The sequence below is a fragment of the Phoenix dactylifera genome, chromosome 4 (genome assembly GCF_051530095.1).
Source record: "Phoenix dactylifera cultivar Ajwa chromosome 4, Ajwa_hap1_PhDact_Kaust_v1.1, whole genome shotgun sequence".
Classification (NCBI taxonomy): domain Eukaryota; kingdom Viridiplantae; phylum Streptophyta; class Magnoliopsida; order Arecales; family Arecaceae; genus Phoenix; species Phoenix dactylifera.
The window spans coordinates 41,590,097-41,609,521 of NC_143193.1; the positions used below are offsets into that span (position 1 = coordinate 41,590,097).

The window sequence follows — 19,425 nt, forward strand, 5'->3', positions numbered from 1 at the left end:
AGAAATATAGAGATTTTATCTTCTTCGTTTTCCTTTGTTTTCCTTCTCTTACAAATCTTGACTACCGCCCTAGTCCTTCATCAAACTTCTCTTGCCACGAAACCCACACCCTTCTTCTATTTCTCAGCTTTGGGAAGAATGGTTAAAAACAATCCGCTTCCGTCGGAGTATGAAGCAAGGATGGATTGCAGTAGCTCAATGCATTCTATAGGTGAGCTGATTTTCCAAGTAACTTGTTCAAATAGAATGCTTTTCCTTATGGGACTTCAGCTCTGGGTGTCAAGCAGTTGAGGAAAATCAGACCAGTTTGTTCAGAAGATCACAGATACGCAGCTCACCTTCTTCTAACTTCTCTTTAATTTCTTATTCCTTTTATTGTCGCCTATTTCTGTAAATTTTCCTCTTCTTGTACATTATCCTCGATTTCATATCTCAATGAAATCAAGGGGAAAAAAAAAAACAACGTTATATTTTGGAGAATGGCAATTGCAACAAGTAGGTCTGGAAGCATAAGTAATTTAGTGCTTTGTAGCTTCATTAGTATATGTTAGAACCTCCACATGCAACAAAAGGAAAATAAGAATAATAAGCACACACTCTAGCTGAGCTCGCAAAACATATTATCTCAGAAAATATAGAAGGTAAAACGTGGATGGATAAAAAATACCTCACCAATGGGCGTCCCGAGAGATAGCAGTGCATATTAATAATATTGACATTGTTACGTTTGAACCTCCTAACTTACCAAACCTTAACTCCTCATGTTGATTGGAAACCAATCATTTTACATGAAAGAGCGTTGAGGTGGACTGGATTAGAAAAGATTTTTGTATTATCTACCTTTTGAATGGTCTTATATTATTTACTTCTTAACTTTTTTTCAAGTTCACATAGAAGAGGTTCAAAGAAAATGGGCTGCCTACACAACAGTGGGTATGATGCATATTTGTGAGCAATATGTTTGCGATTACTTTGTAGCCTTCAGAATGAGGGATGCAAATGATTAGCTGTGATCCATCTAAATTTCAAAATTTTAGAGAAAAGAGAGAAGATCGCAAGACTGGGTTTTGTAGGTTGGATGCAGGTGTTTTGAGTGTTCATTTACAAGATAATATAGAGTCATGGTCCATTGGTGATCCAAATATAAAGGCACAAGCACTCATCCATGTACTCTCACTCTATGGGCCTCCCACAGCCTCCCCCACACCAGAATTCAAGTCCCAAGCTCCCCTTCTTGAAGAGATCAATACAACAAAAAAGATAACAGAAGAAACAATAATTTGGATGATGGAAGGATTGTTACATTTACATCGTCATTGAATCAATACACATCAATTACTAGCCAAAATAGAGCTTCCCTCGCTCGACTTTGTCCTGCTGGCATTCAAGGGTCCTGAGTGATCTCCCATATCACTCACCATATATATATAAGAACACGTATTCACCATATCACATATTGCTATTCCCCATTTAAGTCCTGCTTCCTTTCTTGAAAGAACTGGTAAAAAGAAATGGGACCTGTGGCGTAGGATTCAGATTTCCCCCACCAGGAGCCATCATCTCTTAAGCAACGAACAATTGCCCTAGACTTCATATCAGACAGCAATATATCCACACAGATCGGATCTCTTACAGATTATAATCTATAGTTTATTTGAGTCCATTTAGGGATAGATCATAACAAGCAGAGCCAGACTTGTAAATGGAAAGCATCTGTTGACGTTTCTGAACGCAGAATCTGAAGACTCAAACATGTTTAGGCTATTTTACGACAGTCATGGTCCAAATATTATACTACAAGCACTTCAGCTTGACATGGATTACTGAACAGAGGATATGCTTAATATACTCGTTTCAGCTGATGAAACTTTTCAATTCAGCCAATCCGACATGAACTAAATCATCATGCTAGTTTACAACCTCATTAAAATAATAAAATAAAATATGTAAATAAATTACATTAAAAGGGCATTTCCTTTTTTATTATACCACCTGATGAAGATCGCCAATTCATCATTAAATGGGAACTAATCCACCAAATTGGTGAATTACAGCATAAAGTATAACTGATTGCCCAAACCCAGTAAGTAAATGTTTGGAGTAGCACTGGCTAGGACAAATATACCAGGTATTCTCTACAGGCTGATGCTCAAGCTTTACCTTTGAGTAGATGTCATGCCTCCTCTAGCAGCATCATAACCAATTGCGGTAACACGATCAGAGGAATTCGTTCCCACTCTGGCTACCATCCCACCAGTCATTGGGATCTGCATGCTCCTGTAACCATCTGAATTCCCATCACCACTCACACCACCATACGCATCATATAGCTCTCCTGCTGCCCCACCAGTGATTGGAGCCTGAGTTCTTCCATATGCTCCAGAATAGTTGGCAGGACCGCCATGGCCAATGCCAGCATTTGGATAGCCACCACCATGGCTGTAAACAGTGTCTGCATAGCCGCCACCTTGCCTATAACCACATTCTGGGTAGACACTACCCTGCCCTGCAGATGGATTGACAGGATGTGGGCTACCATATCTTCCTCCATACGAGTCCGGTGCTGCATAAAGCAGAAAGTGGTACAATTAGAAGAGTTTCAGAAGGAGGGTCGATTTTGCAGGGAAAAAAAATAAGAAGAAAAGACACAAAGTAAAGCCATTGGGAGTGGATAAAACAGAAGCAATCACAACGACCGCTACCATGTGCTCTTTTCTCAGCATTTAGCACCTCAGCTTGTAGCTTCTCAACTTCTCGAGCCATTGATATCAGGTTCTTGTCCATTGCAAGCATCTTCTCAACTTGCTCCATATTTGCACCTTTTTCATACTCAAAAGCACCACTTACCCCAAAAGATGAAAGGAAAAATTAGTGATATCACTAGAACTATAAGAAGAGAAGGCAAATGTAGGGTGAAGAAAAATTACTGAAGGAAAAATCAGCCATGAACCACTTTGCTTACCGTAATTTCTGATGTTCCTGTCTTAGCCCATCCAGCTCAGCATGCATCTCAGGCAACTTTTTGATGTCTGGGGAGGCTTTCTGGAGTTCTTCTGTGGTATGCTGGATTTTGATGATTAGTTCTTGTCTTGCAACAATTAGGCTCTGTAACTCCAAGTGTGCTTGTTGCAATTCGTTCTTTACCATCTCACCAGCACGGATATCAGCTTCCAGTTTCCCAATCTTTTCCAACAATCCTTTGACCTGGATATCACTTTCAGTTTGGAAACTACCAATATGAACCTGCACTCTCTGCAATCCTTGCTGAGTGGCAAGCAGCTGCTCTCTCAAGGTCACATTGCTTGCTGCCAGTCTTTGGTTTTCCCTTACAAGCCTTTCCATTTCAGCTGCTTGAGCTGCAATCTTATTTTCCAGGAGCTCCGGTCGGGGTAGTGGCTCTAAAGGGTGGTGAACAGCAGGAGCAGGCCCATGAAAAGGGCCATTGCGCAACAACCCAGGAGCCTGGACACGCTGTCTTTCAAATGCTGATGGTACATGCCCATGCAAATCCATCTTTTGGCAGAGTAAATGTATTCTCCTAAACTTGGATTTTGACAATAGCTTACTTTTCTGCAAGCAACAAGCAGTCATGTCAACAACTCAATTAAAAATAAATAAATAAATCTATCATTACAAATTTCTATTTATGAAAACATGACGAGCTGCATATAATGAATTATATCTTGTCTCATCTGAATGTAAAGTTTCTCCATTAACTGGGCCTTGAATATCAAAATTCTGTCACCATAACAAACAAAATGCACAACATTATAAAGTGGCACAGGGATTCTGCAGATCATAGTTCGTTTTAATTGTTTTTCGAAGTTTCAGTGTTTGTTCAAGTTTCCTTAAGAAGTTTGGGTCTGTCTAGAATTCCTAATGTTATTATCAACTGTTAACAATAAATTTATAATTAAACAAACTGTTAAGCATTACTTTGAGCACATTTCAGTTTCCTTAATACCAGCAACAGTATTAGGTTTATGTAAGCTTCACAAACAGACATGATCTATAGATTGCAGCAAAGTCAATTGATTCAAAGTATAATTTTTATCATGTTGAATCTCCAAGCAGGCATTTTTTAGCTCCAGAATGGGGTGTTTTTGAAGCCACATGGAACTAGCCAAAAGAGAATGAAAAAGGGCAGAGACATAAAATAAAAATGGTCCATGTGGATTCCTAGTCAAACTAGTAATAAACGGAAAAACCAGAATAACAAGGTAACTCATGCAGGAAAACACAGACTATGTAAGGCAACCACCGTCCCAATTAAAGAGTAACAAAGTTCTTAGACCATCAATAGATTTATACCATACTAATAAAGTACCAATAAATTTCTGTCCAAAAGAAATCATGTCCTTTAGTTCTTTTTTTTTTAAGCTAATTTGGACATTGAAGTCACAACGATAGTCACCCAAGTTAAATGGACTTTGCTCATACCAGATTTTTATTTTTCTTCTTTGTAAGACATACCAGAATACCTATTTTAAAATACAATATCAGTTTTAATTTAATCAATCAGAACCAGTGTTTAAAAAAAAATGAATGATTTTGGACACGAGTCGCATGATGCAGATCAGATTGTAAGAAATCTGATCAGAAGAGGCTCTGGATCCCTTCTGAGATTCGGTGACCCAACATTCTTTCAATCACAGCATGATCCACGGCTGCAAAATTTCAAAAAGAATCAGATCAAGCTCAAGCTCTCATGTAACATTCTTGGGTTCATCTCAAAAAAAAAAAAAAAAAGCAAAGAAAAGAAGAAAAGGCAATATTTTGGGCAGTTTGGATCCTTGCAGTTAGTTCCTCTCCCCACCCCCCTCCTCCCAGTTATGCATTTGTTTCTCTCCTTTTCTCCTCCTCCAGGGGATAGCAACCTAATCTTTCTCTCGGTCTCTTAATAGTTTATTTCTTCTTTTCCTCCTCAAACAACAGCAAACAGCCCTTACCCTATTTTCTTCTCCTCTTTTTTCGCATTAAAAGAAAGAACCACATGTTCAAATGTTTCTTGTTTATCCTTTCTCAATGGGACTATTCACCTAGTTCTTTTTATATTTTGAACATCAAATTTTCTTTAGGATTAAAAATGGGTACTAGTTGTTGGATGATTGAAGAATCACTATTAACATCAGTGATGATTTGAAATGTTTTTATTTATTATATTGATGATTGGATAATTTTTTCATTTTATAATTCAGCTCTAGTTTTATTAGTGTTTCAAAAAAAATCATCTATAATTTAACTTTTAAGTATTTTTATTTATGCTTAATGTTTTATATTTATTTTAGTTTTTATATTTTAAAATATTATTTCCATATTCTCTTTTCTTTTCCTTTTAAGAAAAAGGAAGGAGATACCCCCCACCTAACTAGAAAAGGTGGGATCTGAACCTAGGTCATTGGGTCCACAGCCCAATGACTTTAACAACTGCACTATTTGGCACCTACTATTACTTATACACTTTTTTATCCAAGTTAAAAATCCACTTGGATTGGTACAAATCGAAATTGAATCAAGTTAGTGTAATGCAATTCCTAACCATCTAACTGCCCCTCTCCCCAGCCACTCATATCCCATCTTGCATAGTTGGAGGGTATCTTACTGTTCATTTTCCTTCCATTTTATAACCGTTTTTCTCTCCTTGGAGACCATGACCTTGTATCTGGTCCTGTAACCATCTAATGATCTGGATCCATCTTCGACCTCAAACCTCTATGGAAACAATTGCAAGTACACCATCCGATGGCTATTGCATGATAAGATAATGACCTAGTATTAGGACAAGTGCTACGTGTGCAGCACCTTCTTCACAATGAGTCTTCGATCTGATATGATGATTTTCAGTTAAAATTTTAATAAAAAGTTTGTAGAATGGGACATGTTTAATTCACAAAGGAACGAGAGGATAATCCCGAAGCCTAATCACTGATTTTGTAAAGACAAGTAGATGTAGAGTTTATAGGAAGCAATGCATCCATTCTTAATCTTTGTCTAAATTATTTTTTATTCTTCTACAAGTTTTGCTCAGATGGCTCCATGCAGGCCATCTCTCACCAATGTTATTGGTTTGAAAAATCTAAAACATGCAATATAGCTGGTATTTCCTCTTTTGATGTGAATCCTATAACCCCATAAATCCACACTAACTCTATTGCAAAAAGGATGGAGAAGTGACAAAAGATCACTGACATATTGATAGGTTTCTACATGTGGTCTCTAATTAAAAGTTACTCTTTAGATTTATTCTATGTTGTTTTTAACTTTCCATTGATTAACTTAATTAATTCAAATACTATGTTTTATTTAATATTTTTCAAATTAACATAATATTTTTCTTATTTTTAAAACAAAGGTATTGCCTTCTGTTGTCAAATATATATAATCAATCAATAGTTCTATCTCATGCACAACAAAGATATTATAAACGTTTCTACTTTTGCAGCTATTATTGTAACATGGATATAACAAGAAACATAGTAACATAATTCTGATAACTTTTTATATTTCAGTAAGCATATTTAAAATTGTAATTACTTTTTTTTTTGATAATACGGATAGATCATACAACTCTAGTATGAGTATATCCACATAAGTCAGAGGATACAATAAGACGGAAAGGAAAAGAGGTAGCCTCGAGTCTATCCCACAAACAACCACCAAAATGCTGAGCCATATAGGAGGCGATCTAGTCAGCCGCCCTATTCGCCTCCCAATACACATGGTTGACCCGAAAGGCGGCAAAACCCGTCACCTGCCTGCGGATGTCCTGCAACAACGGATGCTCGTCACTTGCTCCCGCCGAGTTATGAATCCAGCCAACCACCGTCGTCGAGTCTCTCTCAAGTTGGATGTTGTCAGCTCTCAATATACTCCTTGCATAGGTGATACCCTCCAATGCAGCCCTCAGCTCCGCTCTAGGAACTGAGACATCATAAATGTACCTGCCGCCAACTGCCACCAATCTAGAGTCAAAATCCCCTGATCACGAATCCCACTCCGACCTTGTGTCCGCTGTCAGACACTCCCATTGAAGTTGACCTTGAAAAACTCGAGAGTGGGGACTCCCAGGAGACGAGGATTGTCCGAGTCGCTACAAAAGCCAAATGGGAGTCCCAGATGTCCCTTGCTATTTCAGGTTCACCTGTAGATAAAGGCTGAATAATCTGGGCTGCATCAAGTAAGGCCCTATCCACCACATGCCTATGATGCTATCTTTATCTCGAACACTCGGGTATTCCTATTAAGTCAGATATGGTAGGCAACGTAGGCTGCCCTGACACCTAGAGGGATCATGGTTGGCCTCCTCATAGTTCTCTTTAGGAAGCCCAAGAAAGCTTCAATCGAGGCCGTCTGCTGCAAAAATGTCAGATTGATCCTAGAGCACCTCCACACCCAAGCCGTCGTCGGGTAGTGGAACAACACATGAGCCATAGACTCCTTCGACGAACAACCCATGCAAGAAATGGGGAGCCTTAGTTCTCTACCGCACAAAATACCTCTGGTAGGAAGACAACCCCATGCCACTTTCTAGAGAAAGAAAGCAACACGAGGGTGAACACGAAGTTTCCAGATCCAACCTCCATCAATCAGCCTAGTAGGCTCGGCTCTGTAAAGATCACAAAGATACCGGCTCTAACCTTCAATCTAGCGGTCATCCTCCATATCCTCCTATTCACGATCCCTTGCCTAGGGATCGGCATAGCCAGGATCCTTTCTGCCAATTGATCTCTGAAGGAGCACCAAGCAGCATCAACATTCCACGTCCTCTCATCCAGAAGAAGCAGATCGCAGACCTTGGGGCCTTCCAGATACTTTAGATTAACTATAGTAGGCTAGAGCCTCAGAAGCAAGTTAGAGATCAAATGTCATCCCTTACTTTTCCTTTCAAGAAATGCATTTGGTAGTGTTAAGCATCTAAATACCTAAGTGCCCTGTAGTTGATGTACTTCTATTGTCTCTAATCCTATCATAATCTTTTGCCCCTCTTTATTTTTTAATGCCATTTAAAAGCTAAAGCCAAGCTGAATGTCCCAGAAAAGGAAAGAGAGCTTGGTCAGACAATAAAATGTACCGGTTGGGACCACTTTATTTGCATCGTAGTTGCTATACCACAGCTTTGTTAGACATAAATACATATCCTCCATACCTTTGATTTGCATACAAATTACAGCGCTGACACATACTGGTGATATGATACATGTCAAACTGGTGAACTACAAATCTAAAACACATGGTGGTAGAACAGAATTATTCAGCTAGACTTGTAATTGAATCCCTAAAGCATTTTGGTTACTCATATGTAGCAGGATGGAATCACTAACTTACACCTTTTACGTAAAACAAACCCAAAAATTTCTAACTCATACATAGATATGACATACATACATATACACATGTATGTATGAAAATATATGTACATATGTATATAATGAAAGTATGTACACATATACTTCAGGGCCAGGGCCATAAGCGGTTGAGGTATTAAATATAAATTAGGAGAGCATTCTGCATACAAACCTTTTGAAAGTAGCACTTAGATATGTACTGTCGAAAGTTAGGAAAAAGTGCAATTATATCTTTGCCATTAGATTCTAATCTTGAAATAACTTGACTTTAATTGGGTTACATCAAGTTTTGAAATCTCACTTTTGGTTCCTTTCAATCAAGATTGAGTTTCAATTCAGCATTTTCACTCCACGTTTTAATAGTTCAGGGCAAGGAAATATCCAAAGAAGAAGCTTTTCTGAAAAAAAGAAAAAAAAATCAAAACATTCTAGAGTATGTTAGGTCATACAGGTTCTTTATTTCTATAGATTTGAACTTTTAGGCTAAAGTCAATACTGAATATGAATAAAATTCATAAACTATACTAATATTTCATGTTATGATAAAAGAGCATTCTAATACATGAGCCTCCTACAATCATGGGGTCTGAGGAGGGCCAAACATACACAGGTTTACTCCCATATATGGAGAGGTTGTTTCTGTGTTTCAAACCCATAACACCTAAGCCATGATGGAGCAACCTTACCATTACAATAAGGCCCGCCCTTTATTCCATGTTGGAAAGTGTAAACAAATATTGTTTACTTGTTGATTTTCAGTGGTTTGAAAAATTCATTATATTTAGCAATTTTAAAACAACTTGGCGATAGTTTGGATGCCCGCACAAATTATCCATGAAACATTCCTAATATGATATACAATGAGAAGAAGTTAGCAGGGAAAGGGAGGCATTCCTTCAAGTTCAGGAAATTTGGATCCAAATTCTCTTAAAAAACCTCAGATGAACTAAATCACGTTGTATAGGAAAGTCAGCATCCCTAATTTTTTGGAGTGAGCCACCTAGGAGCCTCCTCAACTACATCTGGACTCCCCTCCATGCACTTGCTTCCATCTAAAACTCTCGAGATTTTAAGATTTATCCGCAGAATAATTTAAACCAACATCCAAATAGGCCCTCGGTGCCTAAAAGGGTTTTATATACTAGCACTGAACCTCATACCTATGTTTCCACCGGAACGGCATGGTACTGTTTCTTATAATATGTACTGAAATTGACAGCTTCAAGAAAATAAAAAACTATAATATGCATTGGTAGGGTCAGTGCGGCACCATCGACATGCACTAGTACAGCTTGGTGCAGCCAGCATGACTGGCACATAGTGTTTCAGCATCCCAATCCCATACTAGCATCGATTTCATGTTGGAAATGTATGGTACTAGTCGTACCGTCCCATTTTGACAGTGTTTGAAACCACGGTGACTAGCATATTCCAGTATTTTCCTTCATTATTTCCTCATGGATGACACATTCCCCTCAATTTAATGGATTTCTAGATCTCAAATCTACCTTGACACTAATTTCTGTCAATCAGGGTTGGCGGAACCGTCCCGAACCGGACGATTCTGGCCATCTCGAGTCATATTGGTAGCTCACCGGTACAGTTCCGGCAATAGAAATGGAACCCGTTGCCGGAGCTGGAAAAGGAGAAGGAGAAGGAGAAGAGAGAACTAGCGGGAAAGAGAGGGAGAGAGAGGGCAGGATGTCGGCGGAGTGTCGTCGGAGGCTGGCGGAGGCTGGCCTCGGCTGCAGGAAGAGAAGCTGCAGCCGTTGACCCTATTTCGAACAAAACAGTGTCCGGTCGCGACCTTAAAAAAATTCGCAATTTTTAAATGAAGTCGGCAAATCGCTTAAATGAAGTCGGCAAGACATTCGCTGATTTCACTTTAAAAACGCAAAATTTGTTAAGGCCACGGCCACTGCCCCTATTTCGAACGGGCCGGCAAAGGCCTCTACCTGCACTCCTCTAGCCCTCCCTCCCCCTTTCCCTCTCTCTTTCTCTTTTTCTCTCTCCCACGGTCCCCTCTCTCGGTACAAGCATGACACGACCTATACAGAGTCGTCCCGCCAGAGAACCGGTACAGTGCCTGGTACCGGTTCCTCCGACCTTTCTGTCAACAGATCCCACCCTAAACTTAATATCTCTCCATCTCCAACTAATTACTCTTTCCATCTCAACCCCCTCTTATTAAATTAATTCCTTAGAAAGAAAAATGAAAAGATTATCACCCTTATTTAAGAACAACACAAATATGGAAACTACTGAGGTAATACTAACCCTCTACTCTATCTAAAGTCATAACCTCCACAATTGAAATCAGGGGTGATACAAAGCAGGGCCAGTAGCAACCAAAACCCCTCAAAGTTGGACAAACTACAATATGCAGTGTTTCCTTGTAGCCATGAAAAAGATCTCCTATAACCCAGACCTTCCCACTAATCATTTCTGAACCCCTCCCCCCCCCCCCCCCCCCCCACCAAAAAAAAAAAAAAAAAAAAAAAAAAACCCAACAAAAACAAAGAAAAAAACATGTTACATAAAGAAAACCCATCACTTACCCTTCATAGCTTAGTTCAAAGATTTACTTTAAAATTGAACCCTATCTAATTTAGGCTTATGTCCAAATATAACTTGGTTTTGACTCTAATAGGTGCAGTAGTAAGTAAAGTGATTTCTACTGACAAACACATTAGACACATGCAAAAGGTCCCAGAAAAAGACATCAACTATAAGGGAAAGCCAATTGGGATTGATGTTGCTCACCCGAGCTATGACCACAGTCTTTCTTGGGGCTCTTTTATGGTAGCTTTTACATGTTGCCACAGCATTTTCTATTTCATTTCTCTCATCTGTACAGCACGAATACCATATCCTTGATCTTTGCTGTTCTTCTCTCCGCTCTAACTTAAGGCCTCCCAAGACTACCTCTCTCCAATGCAATTTTTATTTAAGTAGAAACGGTCAGGTCATTGGAGGGAAAGGAGGTTGTTCAGTGTTCCATAGGTTGGGACCTTTTTTCCCACCTACATTGTACAACTTCATAACCAATGTTAAGATTGGGATCAAGTTGCAAACGGAGGGGCGATCAGATTGGATCAAATCATGGATTGGATTGTAAGAATTTTTTTTTCTGATTACTTGCAAAATTTTTAAAATGTAAAAAAAGTGAAAAAAGAAGCATAAGTAAACTATGAAGTAGATCAGGGTAGAACAGAAAGCCATACATATAAGAAGCTTAGTTTCCCAAAATAAAAGCCTATATATAGCGCTTTAATGAAGCAAAAATTGTGTCTAGTTATTCAAGATATTTATAAGATAAATAACATATTATATATCAAAATAAATATGCTTTTAGGTAGTACATTTTTTAAAAAAGGTATAAAATTATAGCATATGGCTTTAAAATATTTGAAAATTTCACTCTTATGTGTAAATCCATGAACTCCAATAGTAGGCTAATTTTACTATTCAAGATTTATTATGATAAACAGTTTAGAAATAGTAAAATAATTATAGAAAACGTGCTCGCACATGATAATAGTAGATAAATAACATAATCATGCTGGATCTTATGATTCAAGGGACTAAATAACTCATAATATTTGATCTAGATCATATTTTCCAAGTTGATCCTGCTCAAAGGATGAGATCTAGATCATTTAGGGACAATATGATCCCAGATAATAACGTCCAACTCAAGAATCATAAGACTTTAACAACACGTTGTAATGACTAATCAGTCTATCACCAAATTCACCATCACAATGATTTACCAAATAAGAACTTAAGCAATAATTCAAGTCCACAGTCCATGGTTTGATATTGTAAAAAGTATTTATAATATTTTTATATTTCAAATATATAAGATTTATCCAAATTGATAAATCTTAATCTTCTTGCAGGAGTATTATTTTTATAATTTGGTTATCAAGATATTTTTACTTAATCGAACAATAAAATAATGACATGTTTGCTGTAGATTATTGCAATTTTTTTATAAAAGTAATGGCTCAATTTTTTTCCCAATTTTTAGAAAAATTTCAATTGGAAACTTCCAAACCTAATCAACTTGACTACATGCTTATTGATATGGACAATAAATTTTATTAACAAGAAACCAAGCACAATTTTTAAGCAAAAGGTTTATCACACAAAGCTTTAATGAAATTTATTTTAAATAAAAATATTATTATCCAAGTAGATTTTTAGCTTTTCAATAGATATATGATATTAGCCCCACATGGGCCCAATCTTAATTATCCCCTACATAGTCCGCACCACTTTCCTTCCTCTTCCTTTTTTGTTTTATATACGATTAAAATCTTATCGATGCATTTGTTTAGGGAAAGATCTCTCCAATTTTGCTCTCTTCTACTGCAAAACCATGTCTTTATCCAATCTTTGCCCATTTTATAATGGTGCTGGCATGTTTGTTTGCCTCCATGTCCAAAGCCCTCTAAATCTTGACTTCTTGGTGTTCCTCGATGGTCATGTTTGGGCTACACCACAAGTTAATCCATTGCATGTTTTTAATTCCCTCTCTACAATTCCTCTCTCTCTCTAACACACAGAAAAAGAAAGCATCCATGTACAGTTGTTATACTAGGCTCAAATGTAGTCTCAAGCTTGCTTGGACCATGTTCAATACAAATGATGTTGTTCCATAGTTTCGCGGTGGAGGGTTGGACCTAACTTTCAAATTAGGTTTAATATATTTTACTTTGTCATTTATTTGCATATTTTAGTTTGAATTTTTATTATATTCTTAATTTATTTTATTTTATTAATTTATACCTTTTAGATGATTCTTTTATTTTCCTGCAACCTTTGCCATGTCTTTTCTGTCAAGATTTCTTAATTGTTCTTTGAACTGCCACTTTTCTTTAGTTTTTATAATATATGACAAGTTTTATTTTATTTTATTGTTATTTTAACTTTTATCTAATATCCATCTATTTCAGTTGAAACTTCAAACCATCAATTAAACCTTAACCAATTCAACAAAGACCAAGATAACTCCATCATGATGGACTAATAATATATATATAAATATAGAGATAGATAGATAGAAAGATAGATAGATTTTTGTTCTTTACATAACCATTGCCTTCCTAACCTCCCTACCAAATCCTCCACCCTCATTAACCACTTCTCGACTCTGCCAACCTCACCAACCACTTGAACCTCCTCGCTATCCTTTGCCCCAGTGGTAGAACCCGGAAAATACCCAAGGAGGGCAACAATAAGAACTAATGATAAAGAACAAAGATATAAATTATTATTGTTAAACAATTCTAATGGAGATAGATACCGATCATGTTGCAATTTATTTAAACTTCAGTTTCTTACATCAAAACCTCAGAAAGTTTGGTTTTTCTAAAATCTTACAGTCAATTAACATGAAAAGAGCATGACATTAAGTCCATTGTTTTTTTTTTTTTGAAATCTAAAGCATAGTATTTCTTGTAAAAAAGGAAAACAAAAATGAAATAAATGCACCCAATGAAGAGTGGGTGGTAATGAAAAACAAAAAAAATGCACATCGCATATGAATTCCTAGCTACTTGACACTGACTATTCATGTTAAAATACAACAATTTTGAATTCAAAGATGCAATAACACTAGAACCAGAAGCTCTGGACTAAAAATATAATATTAGCTGGGAAAAAACTGTGCCAAGTAGTGGCCTAGTGATACACAAAGCCTTGCAATCTGCTTCATTTTCAATTACTGAACTTGTTCTTCATCTTCTTCTCCATGTTGCCTATTGTACAAATCTGAATAAATGTCTCCTAGTGATTGCTCCATTATTTAATTCTGAATTTTTCTTTTAGAAACTTCCACAACACGAGATATAATAGAAGTGGTCAACATGGGATTTGGCTTCATGCATGGGTTTGAATTTAATCTAGGGAGGACCTTCCTTCAAACGATATGGGAGGGAAAAAATAGAAATCCAATCAACAGGGTTAAGATTAAGAAGAATCCCAAAGGAAGTGCTTAACAAGCATATCCTCTTATTTTTAAAAGGATTACTTTTGTCATTAAAGAAAAGTGCTTAACTAAATATTCCTAAAGACTCCTTAATACTTAAAAGGAAACTAACAATAAATTGAATTCCAGAATTCATGGGCGTAAAATGCACCATCATGCTCCCCCACCTCTCAATTCCTCTAGGGAGTATTCCGAGGTTTGGAGGCATATGCTACAGCCCCCCACCCCAACACCGACACCCTCCCTTAACAATCTTGGTGACCGTGTTCCTGTCCCAACTCTCTCCACAAGCCGAGTTGCACACCATCATTACTGCCTATTGTTAACCTCTGAAACGGTAGCCCTAGCAGTGGCACTACCACTACCAACAACACTTGTATAGCTCAAGTGTCTTTATGATCTTGGATCAATTAGTCCTAAGGAACGATACAAGATAGAAGGCAATCTTGATATCCTACCATTATGTAGTGGCCATTGGACAAGCAAAAGAAAGATGGAAAAGAGAGGGATGGCCTTGAGAACCTAATAGTGACACCAACCATAAGTTCCTACTACTCCAGGTGGGGTGGCTGATCTTGAGGATGTTGACAGGGGGGAGACAATGCCACCGACCAAACGATCCAAACCTTGCTGGAGATCCTTAAGAAGAATTGGACCATTGGATTAGCAACATTGATATGGATCACAAATCAGTATGAAAGAAGTCGAGACCAAAGGCATCAAGGAGGTCAAACTTATGGCTTGAGTCTCCTCTAAATCCAACTTTTCATTTGTCAGCGAGAGTTAAAATTGTTCTCTTAATGATATAATTATTCTTGAATTTCCCATTGGACGGAGATTCTTTGAGCCAGTTGCAGACACAAAATAATCAAGTATTCACTTATCCATGATTTTTTTTTCTTCGCTAATCATTCATAGAAAATTCAAAAACAAATATAAGTTACAGCATAATGATCCTACATATTGCTGACAACTGTGCATTTGTTTTTGTTTGATCTTCTTTCCTCCCTTGTGCTAGTTTTCACATAAATAAATATACAAACAAATATGTTTCCTTCATTTCTTGTTTTTTGCTAATTTCTAACTTTATTTATTTTCGCTATTTCTGAATTTTTGACAAAGTCAATGTAGTCTTTTCTTGATTCTAAATCCTTGTCTCCAACCAAATTATTCTCAAATGATGAACATGTAACAAAATAGTTGCCAAAAAACCAAAGCAACCCTAGGTAAAAGAGTTTTTTCTAATCCAGCAGGAATTGGGCCCCATAAACCCCGCAATCTCGCTATCCCTTTCCTACTCACTCCCTTCCTTCCTCCCACTCTCTCTCTCTCTCTCCCCCCGGTGAAACCAGCTGGATCTCTTGGGATTTTTTCCAAACAGGCCCTAAGCAATTAGGTGACTGCCCATGGAACAAAATTCTTACAAAATTTACAAATTAATGTATACCTTCTTATATTTCAATAATTGATTAAAACCTGCATTATTTCCAATAAACTATCCTTGCCGCAAAACCCCAAGCTAAAACGGTAACAAATAATGCATGATGTTACTGCTAATGGTAATACTAGTAATACTTTTCTTTTTTAGCAAATAATAGTAGTAACACTAACATGTTACTTTTTACTAATATGACAATATAATAACACTGATATATTACTACTATTAGCGAGATACAATATGAAAAACACGAAAACATAACAGAGTACAAGAGAAAAACAGGAGGAAAATGCAAACACAAAAAAAAGGCTCTCATTTTCCTCAAACAAAGAAGAACACAACATAATAAAAACAACAGAATCCATAACAAAAAAATGAGAAACCCCAATCCTTTATTACACGATTCTAGCACATTTTTAAAATTCCAATCCAGCTCAGACTAAAAAACAGCATAAAATCCACAACAAAAATTAATCAATCATCGATCGGTACAGCAGAAACGATCATCAGAATCCAGCAGCGTGAAAATATCTAAAGTTACTTTTTTGTCCCGATACAATCAATTATAACTCCAAAAGGGAAACAGAAGAAGAAGCAGAAGAAGAAATTAGAGAGAGGGAGAGGCAGGCTTACATTGAGGCCTGTGGGATCTCGATTAGCTGCTGTACACCGCCGATGGCCGTCGCCCGTTCGACGCCCGTCGCAGGCGAAGTGGAGTGAAGCCTCCCTTCTTGCCCTCGGTGGAAAGCGAACGAGGGATGGAAGGGGGTGGTGAAGGAAGGATTGAGTCCAACCCCTTTTATTTTTTCGGTTTTCTCCGCTAAAAAGATTTCAATTTTCAAGTGAATGGGTTGAGTCCTCTAGAGGCGCATTTTGGACTAAGCCCACAAATGGTCGGGTTAACTAGTGACCCAACCCAGTCCTAACCCGACTAAACCGGACCTGATCCGTATAAAGATATGTGGCCGAGCTTGACTTTTGTATTTTTCCGATCTGACCCAACTTGGCCCGCCCGACATATATTATTCGAGTCTAATTTAGGTCAACAAAAAATAAATCCGGCTCTAGCCTGATTTGAAAATTTGAATCCCATAAAACCCTTTCTCCTTCATCATCATGAATATCTTTGATAAACCTTATGGAAACTAATCCATCTGTGCTCATTTGAAAAACCGAGCTTTTCTCACCTGCTTTCTCTTAATTACAGAGTTAAACATTCATCATTAGTTTTGTTAAAGTCTTATTTATAATGTCCTTAATATATCTATCTATTCAAATATTGTAGTTTATAAACTCATATCTGAAGAATTAACAATTTCGTAGTAAAAGTAACTTGAATGAAAATTTATGTTTAAGTTAGTTTTTTTTTTTTGATTTCAAGTTTTTAAATAATTTTATATTCAATATTTTTAGCTATAAAAGAGTAGCTAATTGCTAATTCCCAATTAGAAGCCTAACTCAACTCGGTCACAAATCAAAGTTGGACATTTCAGGTCGGTTTCGCCATCCTTGACCCCAATTTGTCCTGAAGGACCTAGTGAGTGTAATATCCTTTCCATGGGCCAAGCTGACCTGAATGAATAACTACTGCGCTGTTCCAGGTCCAAAATCATGACTCAAACATGAAAATTGGGTTGAGTCAAGGTGAAGTATAGCCCCATCCAATACGACTTGTTCGCAACCCTACAATCAAGCTAAGTTAGGCATCTAGATGCCTGCTTATGATAACAATACTGTTTGATGGGTTGCCTAGTAACATCTCCAACACTAAGATGAACTTAAATAAAAGATTCTCCTGTTACAGCAACTTTGTTATTTTATGGCTCAGCTTATTGAACTGTAGCTACTCTAGTTATCAAAATGGGCTATCTCTAAAATACGGTCCAAATAGAGTCAATCTCCAACTTACTTGGACTTTAATAATGTTAATATCCTTTTAAATTACTAATACCCATGTCATTAAGTTCAAATTAAGAGTTTATGATTGGAGGTACTTTGTAGCTCAAGTTGCTTGTTGTAGCTTGAGATGCAGTTCGAAACTCAGTTTGGAAGGCTGCAACTACAGTTGTTACTGTTATTATTATTTTTTTATTTGAAAGATTGCACCTAAAACTTGCAAGTTAAAAGAAACTGTTTGATTGGAGTGGCTGCAAAAGATGGGTTTTATCGTAAATGAGACTCTACATGTCTAAGGATCCAGAAATGTCACTGAATCCTATGCTAATTTTTTCCCTCTTCCAAATTACCTACTAGAATCATATGAGAATCAGAATGTTGAAACATATCCTATGTGAGGCTGTTGTGGCTTTGGGTGCTTAATATATGTGTCTCATGATGTCAAAATTCCTAACATGAGCCTCACAATTCCTAACATGAACCAAAAAAGTTTGCTTGGAGCAAACGCAGATGTTGAATTGCATTAGAGATGCACATTGAGTTACATCGCCTTTGGTAGCATGCAAGCGTTGGAGCTTTAGGATGAATGTGGGCAAAAGGCATTCATTACTGCAAATGTTTGCTGCATGAGCCACGCTCAATCAGGTCTCGATTCCAATTCAAGTGGGCATATATTTGCATTCTTCTCTCGAGCTAATCGCATGAATAAGTTAGAGGTTGGACAAGGGTGTTTTGCTTGATTTCTTCAAGATTATATTTTGTAAGTAAATGAGCCTCCAATTCAACAATTTGCTAACATATTGCAAAGCAAGTTATACCACTCTCATCTCCACGACGCAAACCAACTTTTAGTGCACACAAACTGTAATGGGGCTCTTATCTCCAATATTAGTCATCAAAATGCAACTATGACATTTAGACAATTATGAAATAATCATATTACTCTTTTTTTTCATGCTTTACAACTAAATTAGTAGTAAGTATTTACCGGTCTAATTTTTACCTAGCCCTTGGATTTAATCAATATTTGTAGGAATTATTCAATTCTCCTTATCAAGATTCGCTATTTCGGTACCAGATCGCACACTAGTAACATCCAATTATTGTATCGGTACATGGTATGGTATGGTAAGGATCAACGTAACAAGTGTCGGTTTGGTATGACATAGTGTACAGGTTTGATATTGGTATAGTACGGTATGCCCAGTACGACAAATCATGTTCCTAATTTTCTATCAAATGATGCTAAATATTTTTGTATGAATACTTTGTTCATTATATCATAAATACTTTTGACTATTAAATTTTCAATATTCGTATGTTGATGTTGGAGTTTGAAACATTTCAAGTGTGCAAAAGATGTCCCAACTTCCACTTGGCGAATTTGGTAGGAGAGGCCTCCTTGGCTAGCGGCCAAGGTTAGAAAAATAGATAAAAATAGAAACTTTTTTTAAAGGAGTAAACCCATCCTATTTCTAAAATAGAGCAAGAATGTTTCAGAAACCTTCTATTTTTATCTATTTTTATCTAAAATAGAATGTTTCAAATTTTTGGACGCTTGACAACATTTCCAACACTCAACATGCAAAGAGACTAACAATAGGAGCCCAAGCATTGACCTACATACAAGTGAAAAATAATAGTGCACGTTACATTTTTTACTTTCTTCAATATTATACTATCCTTCTTTCTCTTAATAGGTTCCTGATTGTCCATATTTTGATACATATAAAGAGCTATTCTTATATTTA

The 19,425-nt window shown here is 37.0% G+C and overlaps 1 protein-coding gene across 2 annotated transcripts; it reads right to left on the reverse strand.

The window, feature by feature from the left end:
• Nucleotides 1-1,789: 1,789 nt before the first annotated feature.
• Nucleotides 1,790-16,575, reverse strand: LOC103717563 (protein FLX-like 4). Of its 2 annotated transcripts, XM_089930121.1 has the most exons (5): nucleotides 16,412-16,575; nucleotides 8,647-8,743; nucleotides 2,963-3,570; nucleotides 2,703-2,842; nucleotides 1,790-2,563 (listed from the first exon to the last, which is right to left on the reverse strand). In XM_089930121.1, exons 3-5 carry the CDS (start codon nucleotides 3,511-3,513, stop codon nucleotides 2,157-2,159), a joined length of 1,098 nt encoding a protein of 365 aa, XP_089786247.1. In that variant the 5' UTR covers nucleotides 3,514-3,570; nucleotides 8,647-8,743; nucleotides 16,412-16,575; the 3' UTR covers nucleotides 1,790-2,156. The 2 variants fall into 2 exon arrangements, with proteins under 2 accessions (XP_089786247.1, XP_008804227.1); XM_008806005.5 differs by lacking the exon at nucleotides 8,647-8,743 and having other exon boundaries at nucleotides 16,412-16,569.
• Nucleotides 16,576-19,425: the final 2,850 nt, after the last annotated feature.